The sequence below is a fragment of the Carettochelys insculpta genome, chromosome 1, assembly GCF_033958435.1.
Source record: "Carettochelys insculpta isolate YL-2023 chromosome 1, ASM3395843v1, whole genome shotgun sequence".
Classification (NCBI taxonomy): domain Eukaryota; kingdom Metazoa; phylum Chordata; order Testudines; family Carettochelyidae; genus Carettochelys; species Carettochelys insculpta.
The window spans coordinates 20,593,786-20,617,138 of NC_134137.1; the positions used below are offsets into that span (position 1 = coordinate 20,593,786).

The 23,353-nt window shown below is 45.6% G+C and overlaps 1 protein-coding gene across 3 annotated transcripts in view; it reads right to left on the reverse strand.

Annotated features, from left to right (window-relative positions):
* Positions 1–23,353, reverse strand: part of TENM4 (teneurin transmembrane protein 4) — a 493,982-nt gene that overhangs the window by 104,080 nt on the left and 366,549 nt on the right. For all 3 annotated transcript variants that reach the window (XM_074983382.1, XM_074983375.1, XM_074983367.1), the window contains one exon: positions 14,299–14,515. In XM_074983382.1, the coding sequence (XP_074839483.1) occupies positions 14,299–14,515 (217 nt within the window). The remainder of the gene's footprint in view (positions 1–14,298; positions 14,516–23,353) is intronic.

The window sequence follows — 23,353 nt, forward strand, 5'->3', positions numbered from 1 at the left end:
TATTCTTTATGCAGCTAGTTGTCAGATGCAAACTGTATAAGCATATTCTCCACTCCACTATCCAATCATGAATGAAAATACTGAATAGCATTGAGCCAGGACAGACCCCTGCAGGACGCTGCTAGATACTTCCCTTCATTTGACCATAACAACTCTTGTAGTACAGACTTTCAACTGGTTTTGCAACCACTTTATAAAAATTTACTTTAGAACACATTTCTTTAGTTTGTTAGTGAACATATCATGCAGGATGGTGTGTCAGAAGCCTTATTAAAATCAAGATATATCACGTATAAATCTTCACCAACCCCCGGGCAATAGGCCAGTGACTGTCAAAGAAGGGAATTAGGTTGGTTTGGCATGATCTGGCCTTGACAAATCCAGGATAACTATTACTTGTTGCCCTGTTATCCCAAAGGTGCTTATAAATTGTTTGCTCAGAAATGATAATTGTTTAATAATTTGTCCTACTATCTTTCCAGGTATCAAAGTTAGGCTGACTGGTTTGTAATTTTCCAGGTCCTCTTTGCCTCTTTTAAAGAGACAGCATGCCATTCTTCAGTCCTCTGGGACCTTGCCCCTTCTCCCAGCAGTTCTCACAGATATCACTAACAGTTCAGGGATTGCTTCAGCTAGTTCCTGAAGCATTCTAGGACAAATGTCATTGGGCCCTGCAAACTTGAATACATCTCACTTCCTAGGTATTCTTTAACTTGTTCTTTCTCTATCTTGGCTTTTGTTCCTTTTCATTGTTCATATTGTGTTAAGAATCTGGCATAATTTATCTTGCTGCCTCATCTGCCCCTTGCTAGGTGTCATTCATTTTGTTTGATGCTTTTCTATGTTTCTCTTTACATGACTAGGGACTTTTCAGGTGAGATATGCAATAAGAAGAGGAGTGGGTGAGGCAGCAGGACACAGGAAAGGTATTCCACAAAACAGGAAACTAAGAGAAGACTATTGCAGCAGCAGGGACATGTGTGATAATAATTAACTTATACTATATTACTAGCCTTTGAAAAAGTACTTTTGGCTACTGTTCACATAGAAAATACAGTACAAAATAAATAGGGTGACCATATCTCCCAAGGCCACATACAGGATGGGGGGCGGCACTCCCCCCCTTCCCCGAGCCTTGGGGAAGAGGCAGGGACGGGGCAGCCGCGGCACTCCCCACACATTCCTTGCCTTGGGGAAGGGGAAAGCAGGCTAACCGGCTGGCTCCCTCTATTGCAGAGAACATGTACTGTGCTCTCAGGCCTGTAGCTGCACCTGTGCAGCAAATACAGAACAATTAGTCCCTTCTATAAAATGTCAGGACTTACGGGACCGTCCTGCCAAGGACGGATGGTCACCCTAAAAATAAAGTTATGTGACTATACAGTAAAACCCTGAGTTACACGGGGGTTGAGTTCCTGCAACCCCCTCTGTAACTCAAATTTTTGCTCAAGCTGCCACTTGGTTCCCTGCTCCCCACTGCTTGTGGGACCCAGGAAACTGAACAGCTCACCAGGGTTGGTCAGTTTCTTGGCTGCTTCTCCCTGCCTTCCCCCAGCGATGCAGCTATCAGCCTGACAGTGGTGCTGCTGGGGGAAGAAAGGGAAAAGGGGCAGCTAAGAAGGCTGACAGCTGCAGAGCAGCTTCAAGTTGTGCTTAACTTATGCTAAAGTGAGTTAGGTGCAATGTGAAGCTGGGTATTTTGGGAGTTTACTGTAAGGTGTTAGGTCTAAGTGCAATTCATTGATTTCCATAATACCACAGATAGAAAAGCTGATTCTCCTCTCCTTTAAGCCAGTGTATCTCTAAGAGGAATTGCTCTTGGTTTACACTTGTGGAAGCAGAAAGAATATCAGGGTTTTAGGTTCTTAGCCCTTCAGATGGTTTAGCTCCTCTGGCACAAGCTCCTTCTGCATATAATGATGAGTTAGGTTAATTTCACACCCCACAAAAATGTGATTCTGCAAACCATTATTTCTTCGTAATGACTTTAAAGTGCAGCAAATCTCAGAAATGAATGATATGCTTATTCTTATGCCAGATCCCATGAAGTTTGTGAACTCTAATTATGAAGGAATTTGCTTACCTGGTCTCACAAATATTACAATTAGCACTATTAATACACTATTAATAGTTATTTAGTAAGCTCTTAGAAAGCTCAGGCAATGTGCTCAATGCTGTACAAGACACAAAATAAAGATAGTCTCTGTCCATCAGCTGCACAAGACAGACACAGTGATAGATAAATTAAATGGGACACACAGATGGAGGAACACATTGTTTAAACATTAATGATGCAATTAGCTCACTTCTTATGGGCCCTGAAGAAAAGATTATTAAACTATCTACAGGCTCTTTGCTCGCATGATACAAATGGTGAATTGCAGGAATTATGAAGAGAATAGATCAAGAAAATACATAGGATTTTTAGGGGGCAGGGTGCTGAATTACAGTTATTCATTTATTTAGGAAGTTTTAACAGGTTTAAAATCATTGCCATGTTGATATCACAAGCAAAATTATGATTGCTACAATAGCTAGCTGTTTTTTTTTTTTGTTCAGAGAAAAGTTATGGAGAGAAGGAATAAGCAAATCTCCTTATTTATCAGGATACTGCTATAACACAGAGGCCGTGTCTACGCTACACAATTTTGCCAACAAAACTGGGCTTTTGCTGACAAAACTCAGGGAGCATCCACACACAAAAGGCATTTTGCTGACAATCTCGATAAAACAGAGCACCTTCCCTGACAGTGTTGTCCCTCTCTGTGTTGAGGAATAACGCTTCCGTCAGCAGAGTTCTGTCAACAAAAGTGCAACGTAGACAGCCAGAGACCATTTGTCAACAGACAAACCTTCCGGTTCACCAGGCAGCCCTGTTTGCAGAGCTTCCAGTCAAGAGAAGGCTGGACAATCTGGCTGCTCTCTGTCGACAGAGCACATTGCTCTTTTCAACCGCTTTTACATGTAGATGCGATCTGTCAACAGAAGTTTTGCTAGTGGAGCTCTTCCGACAGTGACATCCGTCAACAGATTGCTGTAGTGTAGACATAGCCAGAGTGAACTTCTTTAAACCATCCAGAAGATGTTGCTTCTGGCAATTTTATTAAATTAAGTAGAACTCCTGATCCAACTCATATTTGTCAAACCAGGCATACCTTTTAAACATTAATATTTTAAAAAATGGACTGGTATGTGGAGATTTTTGCAAGCAAATATACAGGTTGAAACTCTCTAATCCAGAACTGGCTACATCTGGCTACATCTGGTGAGAGTAGAGAAGCAAGGGGAGTTTTTGGAAACAGCAGAGGAGGGGAGGAGTACTCAGCAGCAAGAGGTTAAGGCCCCTATCCAGGTGGCCCTGAGATTTGGCAGGAGGCTGAAACAGATTGATCAAACAGGGGGAATTGATCCAGGAGGAGGAATGTGCTGCTGCTACTGCTGCTGCCACTACCTGGAGGAGGTATGGGCGGAGGGGAGGGGGGGATCCTCTGGGGAAGAGGCCCAGGAAGAAGAGCTGCGGTGTCCATATTGAGGGGAATGCTTCCCCACCGGCAGCAGCCACACAGGGTCCCTGGGCCAGAACTTGGAATGAATGGTGGGTCTGGGTTCTCCCCAGACCACCATCCTTCCCCCTCCTCATCTCATGAAGAGCAATGGCGTCCTGGCCTTGGGGCTAGTGGACTGAACAGAGGCCTGGAGCCCAGGAGCGAAGTTAGCCATACCACAACCTCTATTTATTTTGCTGCGTGTATAATTGATTTATTAATTTTTCCAGGACGACATGTTCCCATATTTTCCATGAACTATTCCTCTAATTTTGAACTATTTTTCCTTCTTCATTGAAAGGCTAGGAGTAGTCTACCAGCAAATGAGATCTTAATTCTTCAGTTCTTTGAATAAAATCATTTCCGCTAGGAAGCCCCAGGAGATTGGAACTGCATCCTTTCTTCCATTTACACAAGTCCATCTAATATTGGTATATCTTTTGTAGTAGCTTATTACTTAGATTTAATCATACTGAAATTTAGAAACCACAATGAAATGAAATGACCCCACACGCTATTTTTTAAGTCAAAAAGAAGGGTGAAGTCACAAGCACAAATATTTACTGTCCTCGACACAGGAGAAAGGTTTAAGTACACTCTATCTTTGCTTATGAGGAATATAACCAAAGTAAAAGATGCTATTTTGGTCCTTCTGACCTCTTCTTTGATCTTTTCATTTCAGAAAACACGATCTTCAGTCATTAAAGAGTCCATTAAAGCAGAAAGCAACAAAAGAAGTCAATGCATTGAAAAAGTAGTAAAAGAAGGCTACAAGAAGATGGGGTAAAAATCTCTTGTATTTCCTTTGTTTAAAATATAAAGGGTGAGTCTACACTAGCCGGCTACTTCAAAGTAGCTGGGACAACATCGAAATAGTATGCGTCGCATCTACACGTGCCATGAGCTATTTTGATGTTGAAATCGATGTTAGGCGGCGAGACATCGAAATCGCTGTTCCTATCCGAAGATGGGAATAGCACCCTACTTCTATGTTCAATGTTGAAATAGGGCATGTGTAGACGATCCACGTCCTGCTACATCGAAATAGCGGGGTCCACCATGGCAGCCATTGGCTGAGGGGTTGAGAGACACTCTGTCCAGCCCCTGCAGGGCTCTATGGTCACCCCGTGCAGCAGCCCTTAGCCCAGGGCTTCTGGCTGCTGCTGCTGCTGCTGCTGCTGCAGCTGGGGGTCTATGCTGCGTGCACAGGGTCTGCAACTGGTTGTTGGCTCTGTGGATCTTGTGCTGTGCAGGATGAGTGTGTCTGGAAAGGGCCCTTTAAGGGAGCAGTTTGGGGCTTTGCTGGCCCCTTATTTCGATGGGGAGCACTTGTGTGTGTGGATGCTCCACATTTCCTTCCGGGGCGGCTCCTTTTGATGTTCTCCATCGCTACTTCAACATTGAACATCGAAGGCACCAGCCCTGGAGGACGTGTAGACAATACGCGTTGAAGTAGCCTATTTCGATGATCTTACATCGAAATAGTCTACTTTGACGTAGTGTGCTAGTGTAGATGTAGCCAAAATGTCTCCTTAATTTCATGACTGGGGATAGGAAATGATGATGATGAAAAACTTATAACTTAATCATGACCCTGTACAAGCACACTAATAGATCTGTCTCAAGGTTTATTCATCCCTATCAATGATATGGTGCAGTTCAAGCATATAAGGTATTCTTCTTCCAACCAGTGATATATAGCTGCTGTGCTCTGTTAACAGTTTCTGTGTTTCACCCCAGAAGTGGCTGCATTTCATTAGTTCCATCCAGAGGTGAAAGCTGGCCAGTGTGGCTCCAGCAAGAAAGAAGGAGCCAGCTGGGACGTGTGGCTGCTCGAGGAGGAGTGGCTCGCTGCCAGCTGGGCTCCCAAGGATGAAAGGGGCCAGTTGGGGCTGTGTTCCTCCACCAGTCCAGGACTGCCCCAGCCCTGAACCCCTCCAGGGAGCCATTGAGGGAGGGCAGAGAACTGAAGTCCCCATTCCCCCATGATTCATATAACAAGGCTGCTTGCTGGTCTCTTGGTGCTCAGGGGAGCAAAGCACACAGTGTGTATGCATGCCTGTCCCTGTGGGGTGTGCAGGGGTGGGAAGGGGGCAGAGGTGTGAGTGACCCATGCTGTGAGCTTCCCTCCCACTCCCTGAGTGGGATGAAAGGCAACAGCAAGCAACTTCCTAGTACAGATCTTAGAAGAGCCTTGAGCCCCTCTACCTGCTCTGACTAGCACCCCAGCTCCCTGCACTCTCTGAATCCACTCATACTTCAGCCCCCCTGCCCTGAGCCCCTCCTCACACCCTGTGCCCCATCCTGAGCCCCTCCTCACACTCAGCGCCCCATCCTGAGCCCCTCCTTACACCCAGTGCCCCGTCCTGAGCCCCTCCTTACACCCAGTACCTTCTCTGAGCCCCTCCTTACACCTCAGTGCCCCATCCTGAGACACTCCTCACACCCAGTACCCTGCCCTGAGCCCCTTCTCACACCCAGTACCCTGCCTGAGCCCCTTCTCACACTCAGTACCCTGCCCTGAGCCTCTTCTCACACCCAGTACACTGCCCCGAGCCCCTTCTCACACCCAGTACCCTGCCCCAAGCCTCTTCTCACACCCAGTACCCTGCCCCGAGCCCCTTCTCACACTCAGTACCCTGCCCTGAGCCCCTCCTTACACCCCAGTGCCCCAACCTGAGCCTCTTCTCACACCCAGTGCCCTGCCTGAGCCCCTTCTCACACTCAGTACCCTGCCCCGAGCCCCTTCTCACACCCAGTACCCTGCCTGAGCCCCTTCTCACACTCAGTACCCTGCCCTGAGCCCCTCCTCATACCCAGTACCCTGCCCTGAGCCCCTCCTTACACCCCAGTGCCCCAACCTGAGCCCCTCTTCACACCCAGTACCCTGCCCTGAGCCTCTTCTCACACCCCAGTGCCCTGCCCTGAGCCCCTCCTCACACACCCCAACCCTGAATCCGGCATGCCCCCACACACAGTCCCCTGTCCTGAGCCCCCACATCCCAAACTTCCTTCCATGACTCCTGCAGCCCTCCATATCAACACCCCCAGCCCAGAGGCCCCCCTGCCTCCCCTGTCCTGAACCCCCACACTCCACTCTACCCTTATAAATTCCATGCAGGTACTATAGTATTTCACCCCATTCCCTGAGGGCCACCCCATGGGGGTGCACTACAAGAGTACTGTAACAAATGTAAGTTTTTACCTCTGATTCCATCACATGTGCACAATTTATTATAGTTCAACATACTGAGCTCTGACGAGTCATGGGCTTTCAGGAGCCAATACAAAGCCAGGTGACGCATCAGCTGACAGCAGAGAGACTATCAGCAGACCTTCACAATCCTCTGTGCTGCATTCATCTCTGGTAAAACCAACCTCAGGCAGAAGTCAACTACAGAATGCATCACTGCATCATCACTATGTTCTGTGCCCATATCAAGCTCTTCCAGGCTACGTCTACACGTGAACGCTACATCGAAATAGCTTATTTCGATGTAGTGACATTCAAATAGGCGATTTCGATGAATAACGTCTACACGTCCTCCAGGGCTGGCAACGTCGACGTTCAACATCGACGTTGCGCAGCACCACATCGAAATAGGCGCTGCGAGGGAACGTCTACACGCCACAGTAGCACACATCGAAATAAGGGTGCCAGGCACAGCTGCAGACAGGATCACAGGGCGGAATCAACAGCAAGCCGCTCCCTTAAAGGGCCCCTCCCAGACACAGTTGCACTAAACAACACAAGATACACAGAGCCGACAACTGGTTGCAGACCTTGTGCATGCAGCATGGATCCTCAGCTGCAGCAGCAGCAGCCAGAAGCCCTGGGCTAAGGGCTGCTGCCCACGGTGACCATAGAGCCCCGCAGGGGCTGGAGAGAGAGCGTCTCTCAACCCCTCAGCTGATGGCCGCCATGGAGGACCTCGCAATTTCAATGTTGCGGGACACGCAACGACTACATGGTCCCTACTTCGACGTTGAAGTAGGGTGCAATTCCCATCCCCTCATGGGGTTAGCGGCTTTGACGTCTCGCCACTTAACGTCGATGTTAACATCGACATAGCGCCCAACACGTGTAGCCGTGACGGGCGCTATTTCGAAGTTAGTGCCACTACTTCGAAGTAGTGTGCACATGTAGACACAGCTCCAGAGGCACAGCAGTCAACTTCAATACTTCAGATTAAAGCCAAAACAACAGAAAGCAATATGGAGATGTCAGTCATTACGAACCAAGACTGTAAACTTGGGGCTGCACAATGAACTAGTTCATATGGTTAGTTCCCTTGTCAGGCTTCTATATCAGGCCTTAACCTGACTTATAAAATATGTATTTTTTACCACAAGGGAACTAACCATATGAACTAGTCCATTGTGAAAACACAGTGAAGGCAAGGCTCTTTAGTTTTATCACTAGGCAATGAAGGTAAAGTAAATTCCAACCTCAGGCTAACCTTGCCCAGTTAACTATATATGGAGACATACCTATTGCATAGAATTGGAAGTGACCTTTAGAGGTCATCAAGTCCAGTCCAGTCCTCTGTCCTCTTGGCAGGACCTATCACCATTCCTCACAGATTTTTTTTTAAATTTAATTGCCCCAGGCCCCTAAATAGCCTCCTCCAGGATTGAATTCACAACTGTGGCTTTAGCAGGCTAATGCTTAAACCACTGAGCTATCCCGTTCCCCACTGCCCAAAGCAAAACTAAAATGCTTTGTCTTCACTGTGGTTTTACTTTTGGATAGCTCCCATTTTAGTTATCCTCCTGCACATCTTCTACTGAAGTGAAGACAAGGCCAGCATGTTTGTCTGGACAGCTGTCTGCAATCTGACACAGCGGCTGTGGCCACTCTTGGCTAAAATTTCAAAATGGCCATGCTCATGGCCAAATCGGAGGATACTAATCAGGCACTGAAATGAATACTTAGTGGCTCATTAGCATGCTGCCAGCTGAGGCAATTCGAAAGTGACACATTTTGATTGCATGTGGCTTGGCTACACAGGGGTCCTTTTCGAAAGGACCCTGCAGACTTCGAAATCTGAGCAGCTGATAGGAATAAGGGGATTTTGAAGTCTGCGGGGTCTTTTTGAAAAGGGCCCCCGTGTAGCCGAGCTGCATGTGATCAAAACATGGCATTTCCGCTGCAGCCCGCAGCATGCTAATGAGCGCTGAATATTCATTTCAGCGCCTCTTTAGTATCCTCTGATTTAGCCATTAGCATGGCCCTTTCAAAATTTTGGCCAAGGGTGGCCGCAGTCAGTGAGACGTGCAAAAAGAAAAGAAATCTCCCCATCCAAGAGTATTATGAAAGCACCTTGCAGATCTTCATTTTAAGTCCCTGAAAACTGTGCTGAAAGGGGCTTCACCACAAGATTTGAACAGCATTGTCTCCTCCAACATTTTCACATTCGGTTGTTCTCTGGCCAGGATCAGCTAATTGGCTTTGGCTCCAGATAATGGATGAGGGGCGGTTTGATTGTACAATGTAACGATCAAAAACATACGTGCTATATATTATGAAATAGCAAATTGTGGCATTTATACAGTACCTTCCATCTCAAGAATTCAAAATGCTTTTACAATAATTTACTAACTTAGCCTTAAACACTCCTCTAGGGTAAGCAGATGTTATTATGCCTATATTATTGATGGAGGAACTGAGGCAGAGAACGGGGACATAATTAGCCTCAAGTTATATCAGGAGTCAGTGGCAGAGATGAAAAGAGAGCCCAAAGAATCTGATTTCCAGTCAGAATTTTATATCACCAGACCTGCTTTCTGCGTACTGGCTCTAGATGTGAGGAAGAGAAAAGACTCTCTCTGTAGCTAGTGCCAGAGGCCAATCCTCATGAGGACACTCATACACAACATGGAGCTCTATTTCATAAGTCTTTTCTTCGTTTCCAGTTGCCCATATAATTATGGAGGGTTCACAGAAAGTTAATTGTACTGACAACACAGTATCATGGCTTCACATGATAGCATGCAATAAACCATCAGGGGGTCAAAAGCAGATACACTTTGAAAACACTCTAAATTCTGTTTAAAACAAACTATAGAAAATAGTCAGTTCTACGCCTGGCTGCCAGAAGTAGCTTAGTCCTATGCTGACACTTGACATAAAGGACTCCCCAGGCCATGAATTTATACTACTGTCTGATGCTGTCCGTCAAGAGAGAACAAGGGTATCAGGTGTCCTACTTGAAAGTCAACAACTTGACATCAGTGCATCTTGTGCTGCTCCTTATGGTGAGGGACAACTAAGAACAGCTTAAAGATACAAAGCAAACAGCAAGACTAAGTGGTTTTGAAATCAATACAAGAATGATCAAGTGGCAGAAGAGTACTTGTTATCTGTTCATCAAAATGACGCAAAGAACACATTTTGTGCATTCAGAATTTAATTTAGCTACTGCTTTACCACCAAAAACCCTCATTTCAATATGGGGAATATGTTTTTTTTTTACTCAGATAGGATTACTATATAATTGCTGGTATTTTAGAGGAGACATGGTCTTTACCTTTATCCATCAACGTAATTTATCACTGTCTTTTTTCCTCCCTCTTTTGTGGTGATGAGGTGCTTGTCAGCTCAGCTTGTTCTTAAAAAGCTAGAGTGTAATTCAATAATAAATTCACTCACAGGCTAGCTGTCATGAGATATTTGCTTACTTGTACTCCATTAGATGATCTGTACTGGTGCTCTTTCTAAAAGGTAGCTAAGCTGGGTCTCTAAAGCCCAGGGGATGTATTGTATAAGTATTCCATCATGTATTTCATTCTGCTGCCATTTCTACACAGGCCATGTAAGAAATGCAAAGTACTGCACTGATCTGGTCCCACCAGGAATGATAAACATCACCACTCTAATAACAACATTATCTATAAATTTAAGCAATAAACAGACAGTGAGGGCTGACTGTGGCTTCAGAAGTTGCTGCTATGTTAGAGAGAGGGCTGCCACAATGGCGGGTGGCATCTCCCCATGAAGGACAGAAGCAGGCAGGAAAGGTGAATGCCTTTGTCTGGGTGCTGGTGCTGCACACAGAAACAGGAACTGCAGCACACTTTTAAAGGCCACTGAGGGCACACTAACTCCCTGACTGCAGGTATGAATCTTCCACACTCTCAGGCTGGGTCTACACGGAGGTCCGCCCAGCACGGCTGCCAGCAGAGCTACACAAAGTGAGCTTCTCAGGATTGCAAATGGCTGTACATTTGCACACTACTGAAGCTCACTAACATAGCCACACAAGAGTTCAGTGCCATCAGAAGGGGGTGCCAGCACTGCAGAGACCATGTGGATGTGCCTCTGCTGGCTTAACTGCCTCTGTCGCCAGTCCCTTATGCCTCTGCAGAGCTGGAACCCCTGCTGCAGCACCCAGGGTAGGGAGAGAGACCCCACTGGAGTGTGTGGCTATGGTCAGAGCCCCTGCTCAACCCTCAGAGAAGGAGAAAGCGGGAGAGCAGAAGCTAGTGGGCCCCAGTGACTGGAAAGCCAGTAGTGAGCACTGGGGCCTTTGTGGCTGGGGAACTGGTCAGGGAGCAGCGGGGCTGGGAAACTGGGGAGCCGGCAAGAAAGCAGCCAGGGAACCATGGGCCATGAGCCAGCTGGGGAGCTGTGAGGCTGGGAAGCTGCAGGCTGGTGAGCTGCCAGGGTGACAGTTGGGGAGCTGCAGGGCTGGGAGTGGCCAGGGAACCGCGTGGGGGTGGGGGCTATGGAGAACCAGTTGGGGAGCTGTGGGGCTGGGAAGCTGCAGGCCATAGAGCTGCTGGGGAGCCACATGGGTAGGAGTGGCCAGGGAACTGAGGAGCCAGGGAGCCAGCAGAAAGTCTTAAAAGTAACTGGGGGACAGGTGGGGAAGCCCCACAGGCATTGAGCATCCCTCATCCGGCAAAATCCTCATCCGGGACTGCTCAGATACCAAGAGTGCCAGACGAGGGAGGTGCAACCTGTACTGTGTTGGTGGACTGGCCTGCCACATGCTCAGAATAAGTACCCTCCTATTGAGCCACTGACACCACTAAATCCTTCACGTGTGTGTTCCTTAGAGAGCTCCTATGCTAAGATCAAGGATGTTTCTCTTGTGAGATGTGGTGTTACAGACAGAGATGGCATGTCTGCAGGCCATATTTATTGATAATCAGCCAGTGTTGATACACAAAGAATAGCAAAATGTCATAAATAACTTATGTAATGACAGAGCTCTTCATGCTGAAAGTAAATTAAATATGAAGTTCAATTTACTAGTTCCAATGTAAAAAAATGAACAATAATTAGTTATGAACCTATCCCATTTATTTTAATTTTTTCATTCCCTGTTCAAGCAAAGGAGAGCTTTACATGCTGGGGTGTAGGAAATCTCACCCTTCTGCGTGGCAGATGTTACTTTTGAGCTCAGACCTTTCAACAGTGGGATATTTACATATTTGGAGGTGAAATCGGCTACAGAACAGACAGCCAGTACAAAGCCTATGAACCATCTAAGCTCTGTTTTTAAGGACCTCAATGGCACTTGAGAGGTAACGTAGAACTTGCATTGGGTCTCTCCATAGGAGTGAATTTCATTGTATGAGTATGCTACTGAAAAGCTTCACCACTGTATTAATGGGCAACATGTGTAAGTCCTTGAATATCTGCTTATTATTGAAAGCAGAGAAGGCTCACAGAACAGAAGCAAATTAAACAGTAATATATGGATATTACAATCTGACAGTTCTTCAGTTGTCAAGGGGAAAGCTCATTAAACATGGACATGATGTTGGATCTACATATAACATATCCTCCTGTCCTTAGAATATATTGTTGTACATGATCTGACAGTGGCTTCCCCTATAATAGGGCTTGTGATTGACAGCTCAGCCTTGAGAAATGCTACCCCAAAACTATCATATTGAAAATGAAATTACTAGTATAATTTAGTCCATGTTCTGGTACATGCTTTTTACTGCAATCACTAAGAATTGTGGTATCTGAGAGTAGAGATTCTGCTAAACTAATGCATAGGCAAGAGTCTGCATTGCTTATCATATCCAGCTACAAAATTTGCAGTCTTGTGAAGACTGACAATAACATTGTTTGCTACATACTGGCTGCTTGGCTTTAATCCAAAGCACTGTAGTTTGCCTTCTTGGCCTCTACAGAAGCTTGGCAAAGACTCAGACCATGGACACCAGCATACCAAGCTGACTCACTGATACTTCTGTACTTCTAAGAGGCTCACATGTGAGGTCAGCTTCCAGCACCATTGTAAATGGTGAATCATACAGGGTGGCATGCATGGGCTATCAAGGGCAATATTCTTTTGTCAGCTGATCCATGGAATAGCCTTGGATCAGTTTCAGCAGAGGCTGCAGTGGCTGTCAAATTGCAAGTACTGAATTGGTCCTATGAGCATACCAAATTAGAGGTTTACAATTCCAATGTATTTCCACAGCACAGCCATTTTTGTGGGAAAACTGAACATAAGGGATAATTAATCAGACTGAATTTAAACTCTGACACTACCAAGTTTTACCTGTGTCTGAAACCCTTCCAACCACTTGCAGAACTCAGAAAACAGGGAATTACCAAGATAGCAAGGTACTTAAGCACGTTCTTTATTGTAAGCTCAAGTGCTCTCATGATTTCAAATAATTGCTTACTATTTATGTGCTTAGTTAGGCATTCACATTGCTGATACAGGGCATGACCACCAGAAGGGATTCTTGCTGTTCCCTACTTCTCACAATAAATGTCTCAGCATTAAAAAAAAAACTTCAGCCTATGTTCTGCTTTACTTTTTACATTGGAAATATCAGGCCTTCTCTATGATATAGGACCTTTTCTAGCTCTTTGGAGTCCTTTCACAGTCATATGTAGCCTGAGCTGTAATTCTAGTTACAGCTGCTCCTCTCTGTAAGTGAGATGGGAAGGGATGCTGACTCTGTCAACATGGGAATGCTCATTTTAAAGGCACCATTGCAGAGTAGTCTTGGAAAACTACTTTCATTTGAACAAGGGAAGCCAAACCACAGATCAAGTTGGATTAATGGCTGCTTTGTGGGAAAAGAAAAAAAAACAAACAAACCAACAATGTGGGCCATTTGCACAGGAACGAAGCAGCCAATTCTCCTACTTCCACTTGCTCTGCCATTGCAGTGAAATGTCAGGAAACTTAAGTGACTGCAAAGGAACCATGATGCTAGAGAGAATATTCCAAGTGAGAAAACTCTTTTCACCCAAGGTCGGACATAGGCATGTAATCTAAATTGCACACACTGTTGAATTAATTCTGTGTGCTGTCTCACTGATCCCCCATGAGGATTCGGACCTTTGGCATGCACCCTGGGATAATCGTAAGATGGGATGTCAAAGGGCTCACTAACAAAGAAAAGGACATAGACACAATAAGGAAGAATAATTCAACTACTCTACAGAGATCAGTGGGGCCAACAGAGGAGGAAAGAGCGTAATGAAAAGCTGAGGTGATAGTGCATAAAAATGGGCCTGGCTGCTTTATTTCTTGATCTGTGTGTGCCTCTGGGAGGACTTTCAGAAACTTTGTAATAGTCAAGAAATTCTTCAGATAGCTATTTCCCATAGGCAGGTTACCAAGACATTCAAAATGACACTATTTTTGTCCCCTGTATCCTTCTGTCCTCCTTTATTAGTATTTCACTGTACAGAATTCACCATTCCACCTCTGACTGGGAACTAAGGACGTGAGCTTTCGTTCTTGTTTAGAAAGCCCCCACCACTTACCCTCCATCAAATGGATTCTCTCCTGGGATGATGTGCGTGCTGTCCTTGCCAATCAGGAACTTGATTCGATCGTAGAAAGAGTGCAAGTTCTGCTGGGATGTGGGGGCTTGCGTCTCCTGTATTATATCCAGGGGATCAGGCGAGCCCAGGCACAGTGGGTTAACATGACACAAAGGTTGCAGGCAGCAGTCTGGGTCCATACAGTCTATCAAGCCATCTGCAGAGATGAAAGTGAAATTTGAGCACGGCGGCAATAAGATGCATCAAAAACATCCAAGCAGGCAGGTAAAGGTCTGTGCGGGAAAACTGAACTACAGTCTCACACTTAATGGAGTATAGTCACAGAGAGGTAGCTGTGTTGGTATCTTCACAAACCAAAAAAACAGTCATGTAGTACTTGAAAGACTAACAAAGTAATTTATTAGGTAGGGCGGACCCACTTCTTCAGATCTGGATAATAAATTATTTTGTTAGTTTTTAAAGTGCTACATGACTACTTTTTTACTTAATGGAGTGTTTCCCAGTGGTGGAGAAAGGGACAAGATAAATTTGTCAAAATAGACCATACTCTGTGTCTGCTTGTGCTGCAACTATTCTCTGGATAAACAGAGGACTTCACACCCCCAGGCTGTCAATCCTGTACCTTGCATCAGCATGAAATTTGTGATAAAAATAGCACTAGCAGTCACAGGCACAAAAAAAGCCTACTCAGCATATCAGTAGAATTAAGTATTGTTAGCCAAGCAACCATATGTGTAAACGGAAGCACCTATTTTCCACAGGACTGTTCCTCTCTTCCATAGTACATTCTGTGGTGCCACAGTTCATCCCCAACATCTTGGTAATAATGAATGATGGGGAAGGAGATGCAAAGAAAAAAATTATAGCTCTGTGGGGGTTTGGTGAAGCACTACATTCAAAAATAAAAGTAGTTAAGCATGCAGTTGAGATGGATTCTTGAATCAGTTAAAGGGGCTAGACCTTTGGGGCTTGGCTATTGGGATATGAAGCCTTTCACTTCTAAGTCATCAGTTCAAATAAGGCAGTTTGATAGGGAATGAAAACTATTCCCATGGGATGGTTGCTCAGAAGCCTATGCAAAATGTGCAGTGCTTAGTCCAACTCTTAGAAGCAGTCCATATCAGCCAAATCACCCTTAATTGCTAGTGTCCGATGACCATCCCAGCACAGACGAAAAACTGAATGCGCCTGGAGAGTGAAAGTGTCTCTCAGACAGCAGGACAGAATATTGTCAATTTCTAAGAAAATATTGCAAAACAAACCAAATCAGCTCACCTTTACTACACACTCTGTACCACGGTCTGAGCCCAGTTGTGTGGGCATAAAGCATGCGACGGTCCACTGACAAAGTAATTATTCCAAATTCACACCAGTGTAACTCTTAGAATCTGGCCAATTTTGTGTATCTGTATCAGTCCTGGAGGAATTATGCAATTTTACTATCCGGACTCTCTCTCTCTCTCTCTCTCTCTCTCTCTCTATGTGTGAGAGAGAGAGAGAGAGACAGACAGATTTTCGAAAGTGGCAGCATTGGCTAATTGCCATTGATGTTAAGGGGAACATATTTAGCCTACCACTGAGTGCTTCTGAAAATATAATATATTGGCCGTGTCTACACGTGCATGCTACTTCGAAGTAGCGGCACCAACTTCAAAATAGCGCCCGTCACGGCTACACGTGTTGGGCGCTATTTCGAAGTTGAAATCGACGTTAGGCGGTGAGACATCGAAGTCGCTAACCCCATGAAGGGATGGGAATAGTGCCCTACTTTGAAGTTGAACGTCGAAGTAGGGCACGTGTAGACGATCCGCGTCCCGCAACATCGAAATAGCGGGGTCCGCCATAGTGGCCATCAGCTGAGGGGTTGAGAGACGTTCTCTCTCCAGCCCCTGCGGGGCTCTATGGTCACCGTGTGCAGCAGCCCTTAGCCCAGGGCTTCTGGCTGCTGCTGCTGCAGCTGGGGATCCATGCTGCACGCACAGGGTCTGCAACCAGTTGTCGGCTCTGTGGATCTTGTGTTGTTTAGCGCAACTGTGTGTGGGAGGGGCCCTTTAAGGGAGCAGCTTGCTGTTGAGTCCGCCGTGTGACCCTGTCTGCAGCTGTTCCTGGCACCCTTATTTCGATGTGTGCTACTTTGGCGTGTAGACGTTCCCTTGCAGCGCCTATTTCGATGTGGTGCTGCCCAACGTCGAAGTTGAACGTCGACGTTGCCAGCCCTGGAGGACGTGTAGATGTCATACATCAAAATAGACTATTTCGATGTCGCTACATCGAAATAAGCTGTTTCGATGTAGCGTGCACGTGTAGACGTAGCCATTATCTCCTTCCAAATTGTCATGAAAATGCACCAGCTCACGCATAAAACTGGCCCATCTCCCTTATCTGAAGATGACTGATGATAAAAGTACAAATTATATTGCACTTGTCCATCAAAAGAAGCAGATGATTGGGCTAGTAGAATTTTGGAATGCTGAATTCAGGGTGGAATCTGGGGCTCACTTTAAAAAAATACAGAACCATGTTGCTATAGTATGTCTATCTATAACTAGCTTTAAAAAAAACCCACCTTGTTACTGTTGAGATTACTGCTTCAAGTGAGATGACACTTTGTCATTTACTCCCACACATTAATAATGTTTTCTAAGGCTGCAGACACTGTAGTGAGAGGCTGGCAAGCCTGCTGTACCATCCCTTTTCATTACCCTGTTTTTCATTTCAGACGTCAGAGCGGCAATCTGGGATTAGAAATTGTAGGATGGCAAGGAATTTCTGTCTTCACAGAAAGCAGCAAATGTTCATTTCAGGACCTGCTACATGGGAGAATATTTTGCAGATGCAGGAATGCTGGGAACCAAGTTACAGATTATCCTTCCCCCTAATATTTTTCAGTCCTGTGTTTTCTAAGGTGGTCGTAATTACACCAAAGGACCTTGTCACTGAGGCTACATCTACATTACCACAGAAAATCAACCTGAGATACACAACTCCAGCTATGTGAAAAACGTACTTGGAGTTAATGTACCTTAGGTAGAGTTACCACAAATGTCTACACTATGGAGATTCAATGAAAGAAACTATCCCATCAACTTCCTTTACTCTTCTCATCTGAGGTAGAGTAACAGAGTTGACTGGAAAGCAATCTGCTGTTAATTTGGCAGATCTTCACTAGTCGACCACCAGTGTATTGGTCAGTCCCCATGGTAGTGCAGATGTAGCTTGACATCTTATAACCCTTAAATTTCCTGTGAGTTGAACTCAGATTTAGCTACTCAGGTTTCACTGGTTTTAATAGCAACAATAGTGCTAAACTCCTTTCAGCTTGTAAAATGTAGGAGCTGCTTGCATCTGAAGTGTCCAGAAGCCCTGCAAAATTTAAACTAGAAACCCGACAATAAGTAATAATGCTCAGCCACCCATCCAAATACTTTTTTTGTTTATTTTTTAGTATAAAAAGCCCACTAGTTATCAATGTGGTGTCTTTCAGTGAATGGGAAGAAGAAATGAATGATGCTACATACAGCTGTGTCTCCTCACATCTTGGGAGCTCTTACTTTCCCTGTCAAAATTATAAGGATAAAGTGACATTTACCAAGAGCTCTCCCCACAAAGTAAGCTGCTCTGGGAGTTACACAGATGAATAAAAACAAATTAAAATTCACTAAAAGTCATGCTCCGATAATCCAAAAGTGATGAAAACAAGGGAAGGGGGCCTGTGTGAAAAGAGAGACAAGGAGGATCGGGGAAAGAGGTATTGAGAAGGGCAGTTGGGTTCTACTCTAAAACTCTTCTGAGACGTGCAATGGCTGGAGGTGTGTTTTTTAAAAGGTGGGATGACGGACTGAGACAGAAACAGGTTCTGCATGCCACAGACTGTTGCAGCACAGGCACACAGAGGTCTGACAATTCCTAACAGGTCAATGGGCCAGAACATAACTATCTCTCAGGGCTGGCTCAAGGAAGAGGTCTTAAATATGATCTATGAGCTTTAAAAACCAAGGATGCCAATTTAAAGTAAAATCCACTGATGCAGGGACAGGGTACGCAGTAGCCATAATATGCTGAGGGTCGAATAGATGGGTGGATTTGTTGCTGGATCCTGAACCATGTAGAGGGAATTATAATATTCAAACCACGAGGCGTGTATTGTTTTCAAAAGATTACTATCAGGTGCTTAAAGTTGCAGCCACTGGAGATTGTGACACTAACACTTGTTTTAGCATGTTCACTAAATCAGGAGTTGGCAACCTGCAGCTTTTTTAAGGAGTCAGTTACGTCTCCAGGCACTGCCACCACTGACTCCTCTTGCAGCTCCCTGCCCTGCTGCTGCTGAAATAATGGAAATAAACTTAATTAGTTTAATGGCTGGCAGGGCAGCAGGAGGGACCCAGCCATTAAACCACTTAAATTTAGTTCCATTATTTCAGTGGCAGCAGGGCAGGGAGACACCGAAGCTGCAGGTGGGAGAAGTGCTAAGCCTGCAGGGGAGCTGGGGGGAGAGGTGGCTGAGACTGCCCCGGCAAGAGCCACAGAGCCCTGCTGAGAAGGAGGCAGTGGCTGCAGAGGAGCAGTAGCAGTATATGCAGCTGGAGGAGCTCGTCGGCTGAGGGGGTTAAGCCTGGGGATGGCAGGGTGGGTTTGGGGCTCAGGGGTTAAGGCTGGGGGTGGGGGTTGCGTTTGGGGCTGAGAAGGGTTAATACTGGGGATAGCGGGTGGGTTTGGGGCTCAGAGGGGTTAAGGCTGGGGATGGGGGGTGGGTTTGGGGCTCAGAGGGGTTAAGGCTGGGGATGGTGGTCTTGAGGCTGAGAGGGGTTAAGCCTGGGGATTGGGGGGGTGGCTTTGGGGCTGAGGGGGTTAAGCCTGGGGATGGGGGCAGTTTGGGGCTGAGAGGATAGCTTTGTGATAGGGGGGCAGACTTGGAGGCTGAGGAGGGTAAACCCTGGAGATGGGAGGGCTGGTTTGTGGGCCAAGGTGGGTAGAGCCTGAGAATGGAGGGGAAGGGGTGCAGAGGGCTGATGCAAACCTTGCTCCTTCCTGCTTAAAAACCTATCCCCAGGCGCAGCCTTTTCCTTGTCCTTATTTGCTCTCCAATCCAGAAGTGAAAGTAACTTAAACTTTCTAACTGGTACAAATCATTGTCTGTGCTGGTCTTAAACTAAGGACTACAAAAAGTACGTGTTAACATTATTTATTAAGGACTGCCTTGTAGTCACAAGCATTCCAGCTCTTGAAGTACTGATTTTGTAAATGAATTTGAAAAAATGGCTTTTCTCACTATTTGGCTGAAGACCCCTACACTACATGACACAGTCCTTTGGGGAGCAGCTTCTAAAGTAACCATGAGATTCCTCACCTGCCTCACTACCTTCAAATGACTCCCTTTCAACAAGAGGCAGACATGAAGGAGGAGCTAGACTGTCAGAGGGACAATGTGCTCAGCAGCCTGAGTTCTACTTTTCTGGCACAGGAGAAAAAGGCAGATCCAAAGCCTCCAGCTGGCACTATTCCGAGACTTTAAGGCCAGAAGATACTATAACAATCATCTAGCACAAGGCCCTGAATAACACAGGCCAGATAATCTAAGCCAGTGATTCCTGTATCAAGCCCAGTTCATTTGCAACTGAATGACAGTACATCTTTTTGAATGACATCCAGGATTGTTTTAAAGATGTTCAAGTGATGGAAGGTCTACCTCCTTGGGAAGCTGTTGCAAACGGTTAATTGAACCATACACTCTTTGAGGCACAGGGACCATATTTTAATTCTGTGTTTATGCATCCTCTAACACAATGGGGTCTTGGGCTGTGTCTGGGGGCTCAATAATAATAATAATAATAATAATAATAATAATACAACTTCCCTATTAATCATGTGTGCCTTATTTCCAGTTTGAGTTTGTCTTGCTTCTGCTTCTAGATATGCTGGTTTTAGCTATTCAAAGGAGACACTTGAAGCCATGTGCCTTGATTCACCCCTTACTCCACTGATCCTTTATCCTGTATGGGAATGAGGGAGTATGTGCAAAAAGAGGCTTTGGGACATGTAAACCACTGACAAGTGATTTTGAGTGCCTCAGCGATGGGATGCCAAACCTGAGCCATCTGAAAAAGGTTAGATTTTCCGGTGCTGGTGGTTAAGCACTTCCTAAAAGAGAGGTCGCTTTAAGGGGTCACAAACTGCGCACCCAGAAATGGAGGCACCCACAGTCACTAGTCACTTTTGAAAATCTAGACCTCCATGTTCAATATGGAGGACTATACTAATCCTGTGCTTTATTTGCATCCCTGGGATAGCCTCCAGGTTAGCTGGAATACCATCACTTTGCTTTCTCTGCAGCTCACCATGCAAAGACTTGCAGAACAATTTCCTTTTAAAACTAAGATTGGATGGTTTATAGCAACATGGACTCTGACCTCCTGGGTAACTGGCTGGATGAAATGTTTGCATACACATCACAGGAGAATCCTGGATTTTGATACCCTGCCCTTGCCTTCTAAGCATTCTACAAGATTTAGAGGGAGTTGGGGAGAGATGCTTTGTTGGTGTACAACATTGTCAGTGAGCCTCCCTGTCTGGACTCTTAATTTCTCTCAAAGCCCCCTCTTGCTGAGATAGGATTAAGAGCCAGAGGAACAAAACTGGTCATTAACTTCTAGGAAATGATCTGTAGGGTATTACTGCTTACAGGGGGAGGCAGACTTTTCAACTTATTTTTAAACCTTGACAAAACAACTGTGAAGTAGTTTTCCCCCAGTGCTAACACTAAGCATTGCATTAACATCTACAAGCGCATCACAGAGGAATTCATTTCAAGCAACAGTGGGTCTCTTCTCTTTGAATTCTTTAGGTCACCTAAGTATTTGCTGGCTGTAAAGTGCTCCCACGAGCAGTAGGAGTCTGCTTCCCCTTTCAAGCCTCATGCAGCTTCATTTCCAAGCTTCTCAGCTTGAGCGTTCAATATCATGACCAGAGTTTTATACAGAGGTAGAAGACTTGTTTCAAAAGACAACTCCTGCAGTAAACAAGATCAGCTGAGAGCTAATAAAATTTCAAATTAGCTGTGACTTTTCATGGCCCCAGAATTGTGCTGGGTGATTTAATGGGCAGTATCTTAGCTTGCCAGGATTGAATAATGGAGCATTTCTACAGAGTTACGGATACTGCAACAAAAATCCATCACACTAAAATCAATGAGCAGAATGCAAATAACCTTCAGCTAGAGATGTTATTATGTGTTTAAGCAAATACCAATGGGTGCTGCATGTAGAGTATTGTGATGGAACATACAGACCATGGGAGGGGACAGAACTATCTATGCAGACAGAGTAATTTGGAGCATAGCACTTCTAATACTAGCCAGCAACCATGAAAACAGACTCTTTCATGTTGAAAGTGGATACAAGTTAATAATGAAGTCTGATATTGTAATCCTGGAAGAGTACATCTGATAAATTCAAAGCTCCATCCAACTCCTGTTGAAGACAATGGAAATTTTGCAGCAGATTTTCAATGAGAAAAGTGCCTGAGAAAACCGTTTGTAACATACTAAGCAACACAAATCTGTTAGCCTTTCTAATGCAGTAAGGAGCATTTCCTCTTCCTGTACAAGCGTAAGCAGCACTCCGGTGGGTCTGTCACTCCACAGAATGACACAATGACATTATCTTTTGCAATGATAATTATTGCCCTGTAATTATCTCAGATTTATTACATGGACAGCAAAGGGAAGGAGATTTTAGCAGATGCACATCTGCAGGCAGAGTACACACAGTTGATTATTCTTGCTGTTTCACAGCTTTATAGATGTTATGACCAGAAGGGACCCTTATGATCATGTGTAGTCTGTGCTCTTGCACAGCAGAAGCCAAAGAAATTCACCTCATTGCTGAGGGCTAGCACAAAGCTTATACCAATGGGACTCAAACAGCCAAAAGACGATGTGCTGGAGCTCTGTGCAGAGCTGAATTTTACCTACAGGCACTAGTCGTGTACACATTGCAGTATCTGGCCCTATGCTAGTATGATCTGGCAAGGAGTCAAAGGAAAACTCAACACAAAAGTAAGAGATGGCGGACAGGGCCATTCCCTCCTGAATCAATCACCTCATCTTATTACTATAAACTTTGTCCTTCTCCTCCTTTTCTTCCCTTGTCTTATTTTTATTTGTTTATGTCCTAAATTAGATTCCAAACTCTCTGGACATTTCTACACAGGCCACTTCCTTCGGAAGTGGCATGCTAATACACGGAGTTAAAGATGCTAATGAGGCGCAGATGCAAATTCCTTGTGCCTCATTAGCATAAAGTCACGTGATTTGGAGTCTCGAAGACCGTTCTTCTGGACTCCAAAACGCTGTGTAGAAGTGCTGCCCCCAAGGACTTCCGGACTCCAAATCATGTGATGTTATGCTAATGAGTGTGGGGAATTTGCATCTACGCCTCATTAGCATCTCTTGCTCCGTGTATTAACAAGCCACTTCCAAAGGAAGTGGCCTGTGTAGAAATGGCCTCTGAGAACAGTACTGTGTTCTGAGAACAGGACTGTGTCTTTACTTCCTTCTTTGAAATGCCCAGCACAAGTTCCACCTCCTTGGTCTGGCATGGTTGGGACCCAACTGGTCTTGGAAAAGAGAATTTGTCAGGTTCCCTGCCAGGGCCCCCAAGCCACTACTCCCCACTCTTCCTCACACCACTGGGCTGCTCTCCTACCTTCCGCTCTGTAGGTGCCAGGAGAAGCTGACTCAGGCCCCTGCTGGGGATGCAGATCCAGCCCCGCATGGCTGCCCCTGGCTCCGTGGGGCTGCGGGGAAAAGCCAGCTCCAGCTCCTGCCTTGGCCCTAGCTCCGTGGAGGAAAGCCGTCTCTGGCTCTGGCCCTGGCCCTGGCCCCAGCTCCACAAGGCTGATGAGGGAAAGCCAGCTTTAGCCCTGCAAGCCTGCTCTCCAACAGGAGTTACCAGGGGGACACAGGCTCTGCTGCAGCCAACTCCCCTGCCCACCAGGCTGCCAGAACATGCAGGCCGCACCCTCCTGCCTGACT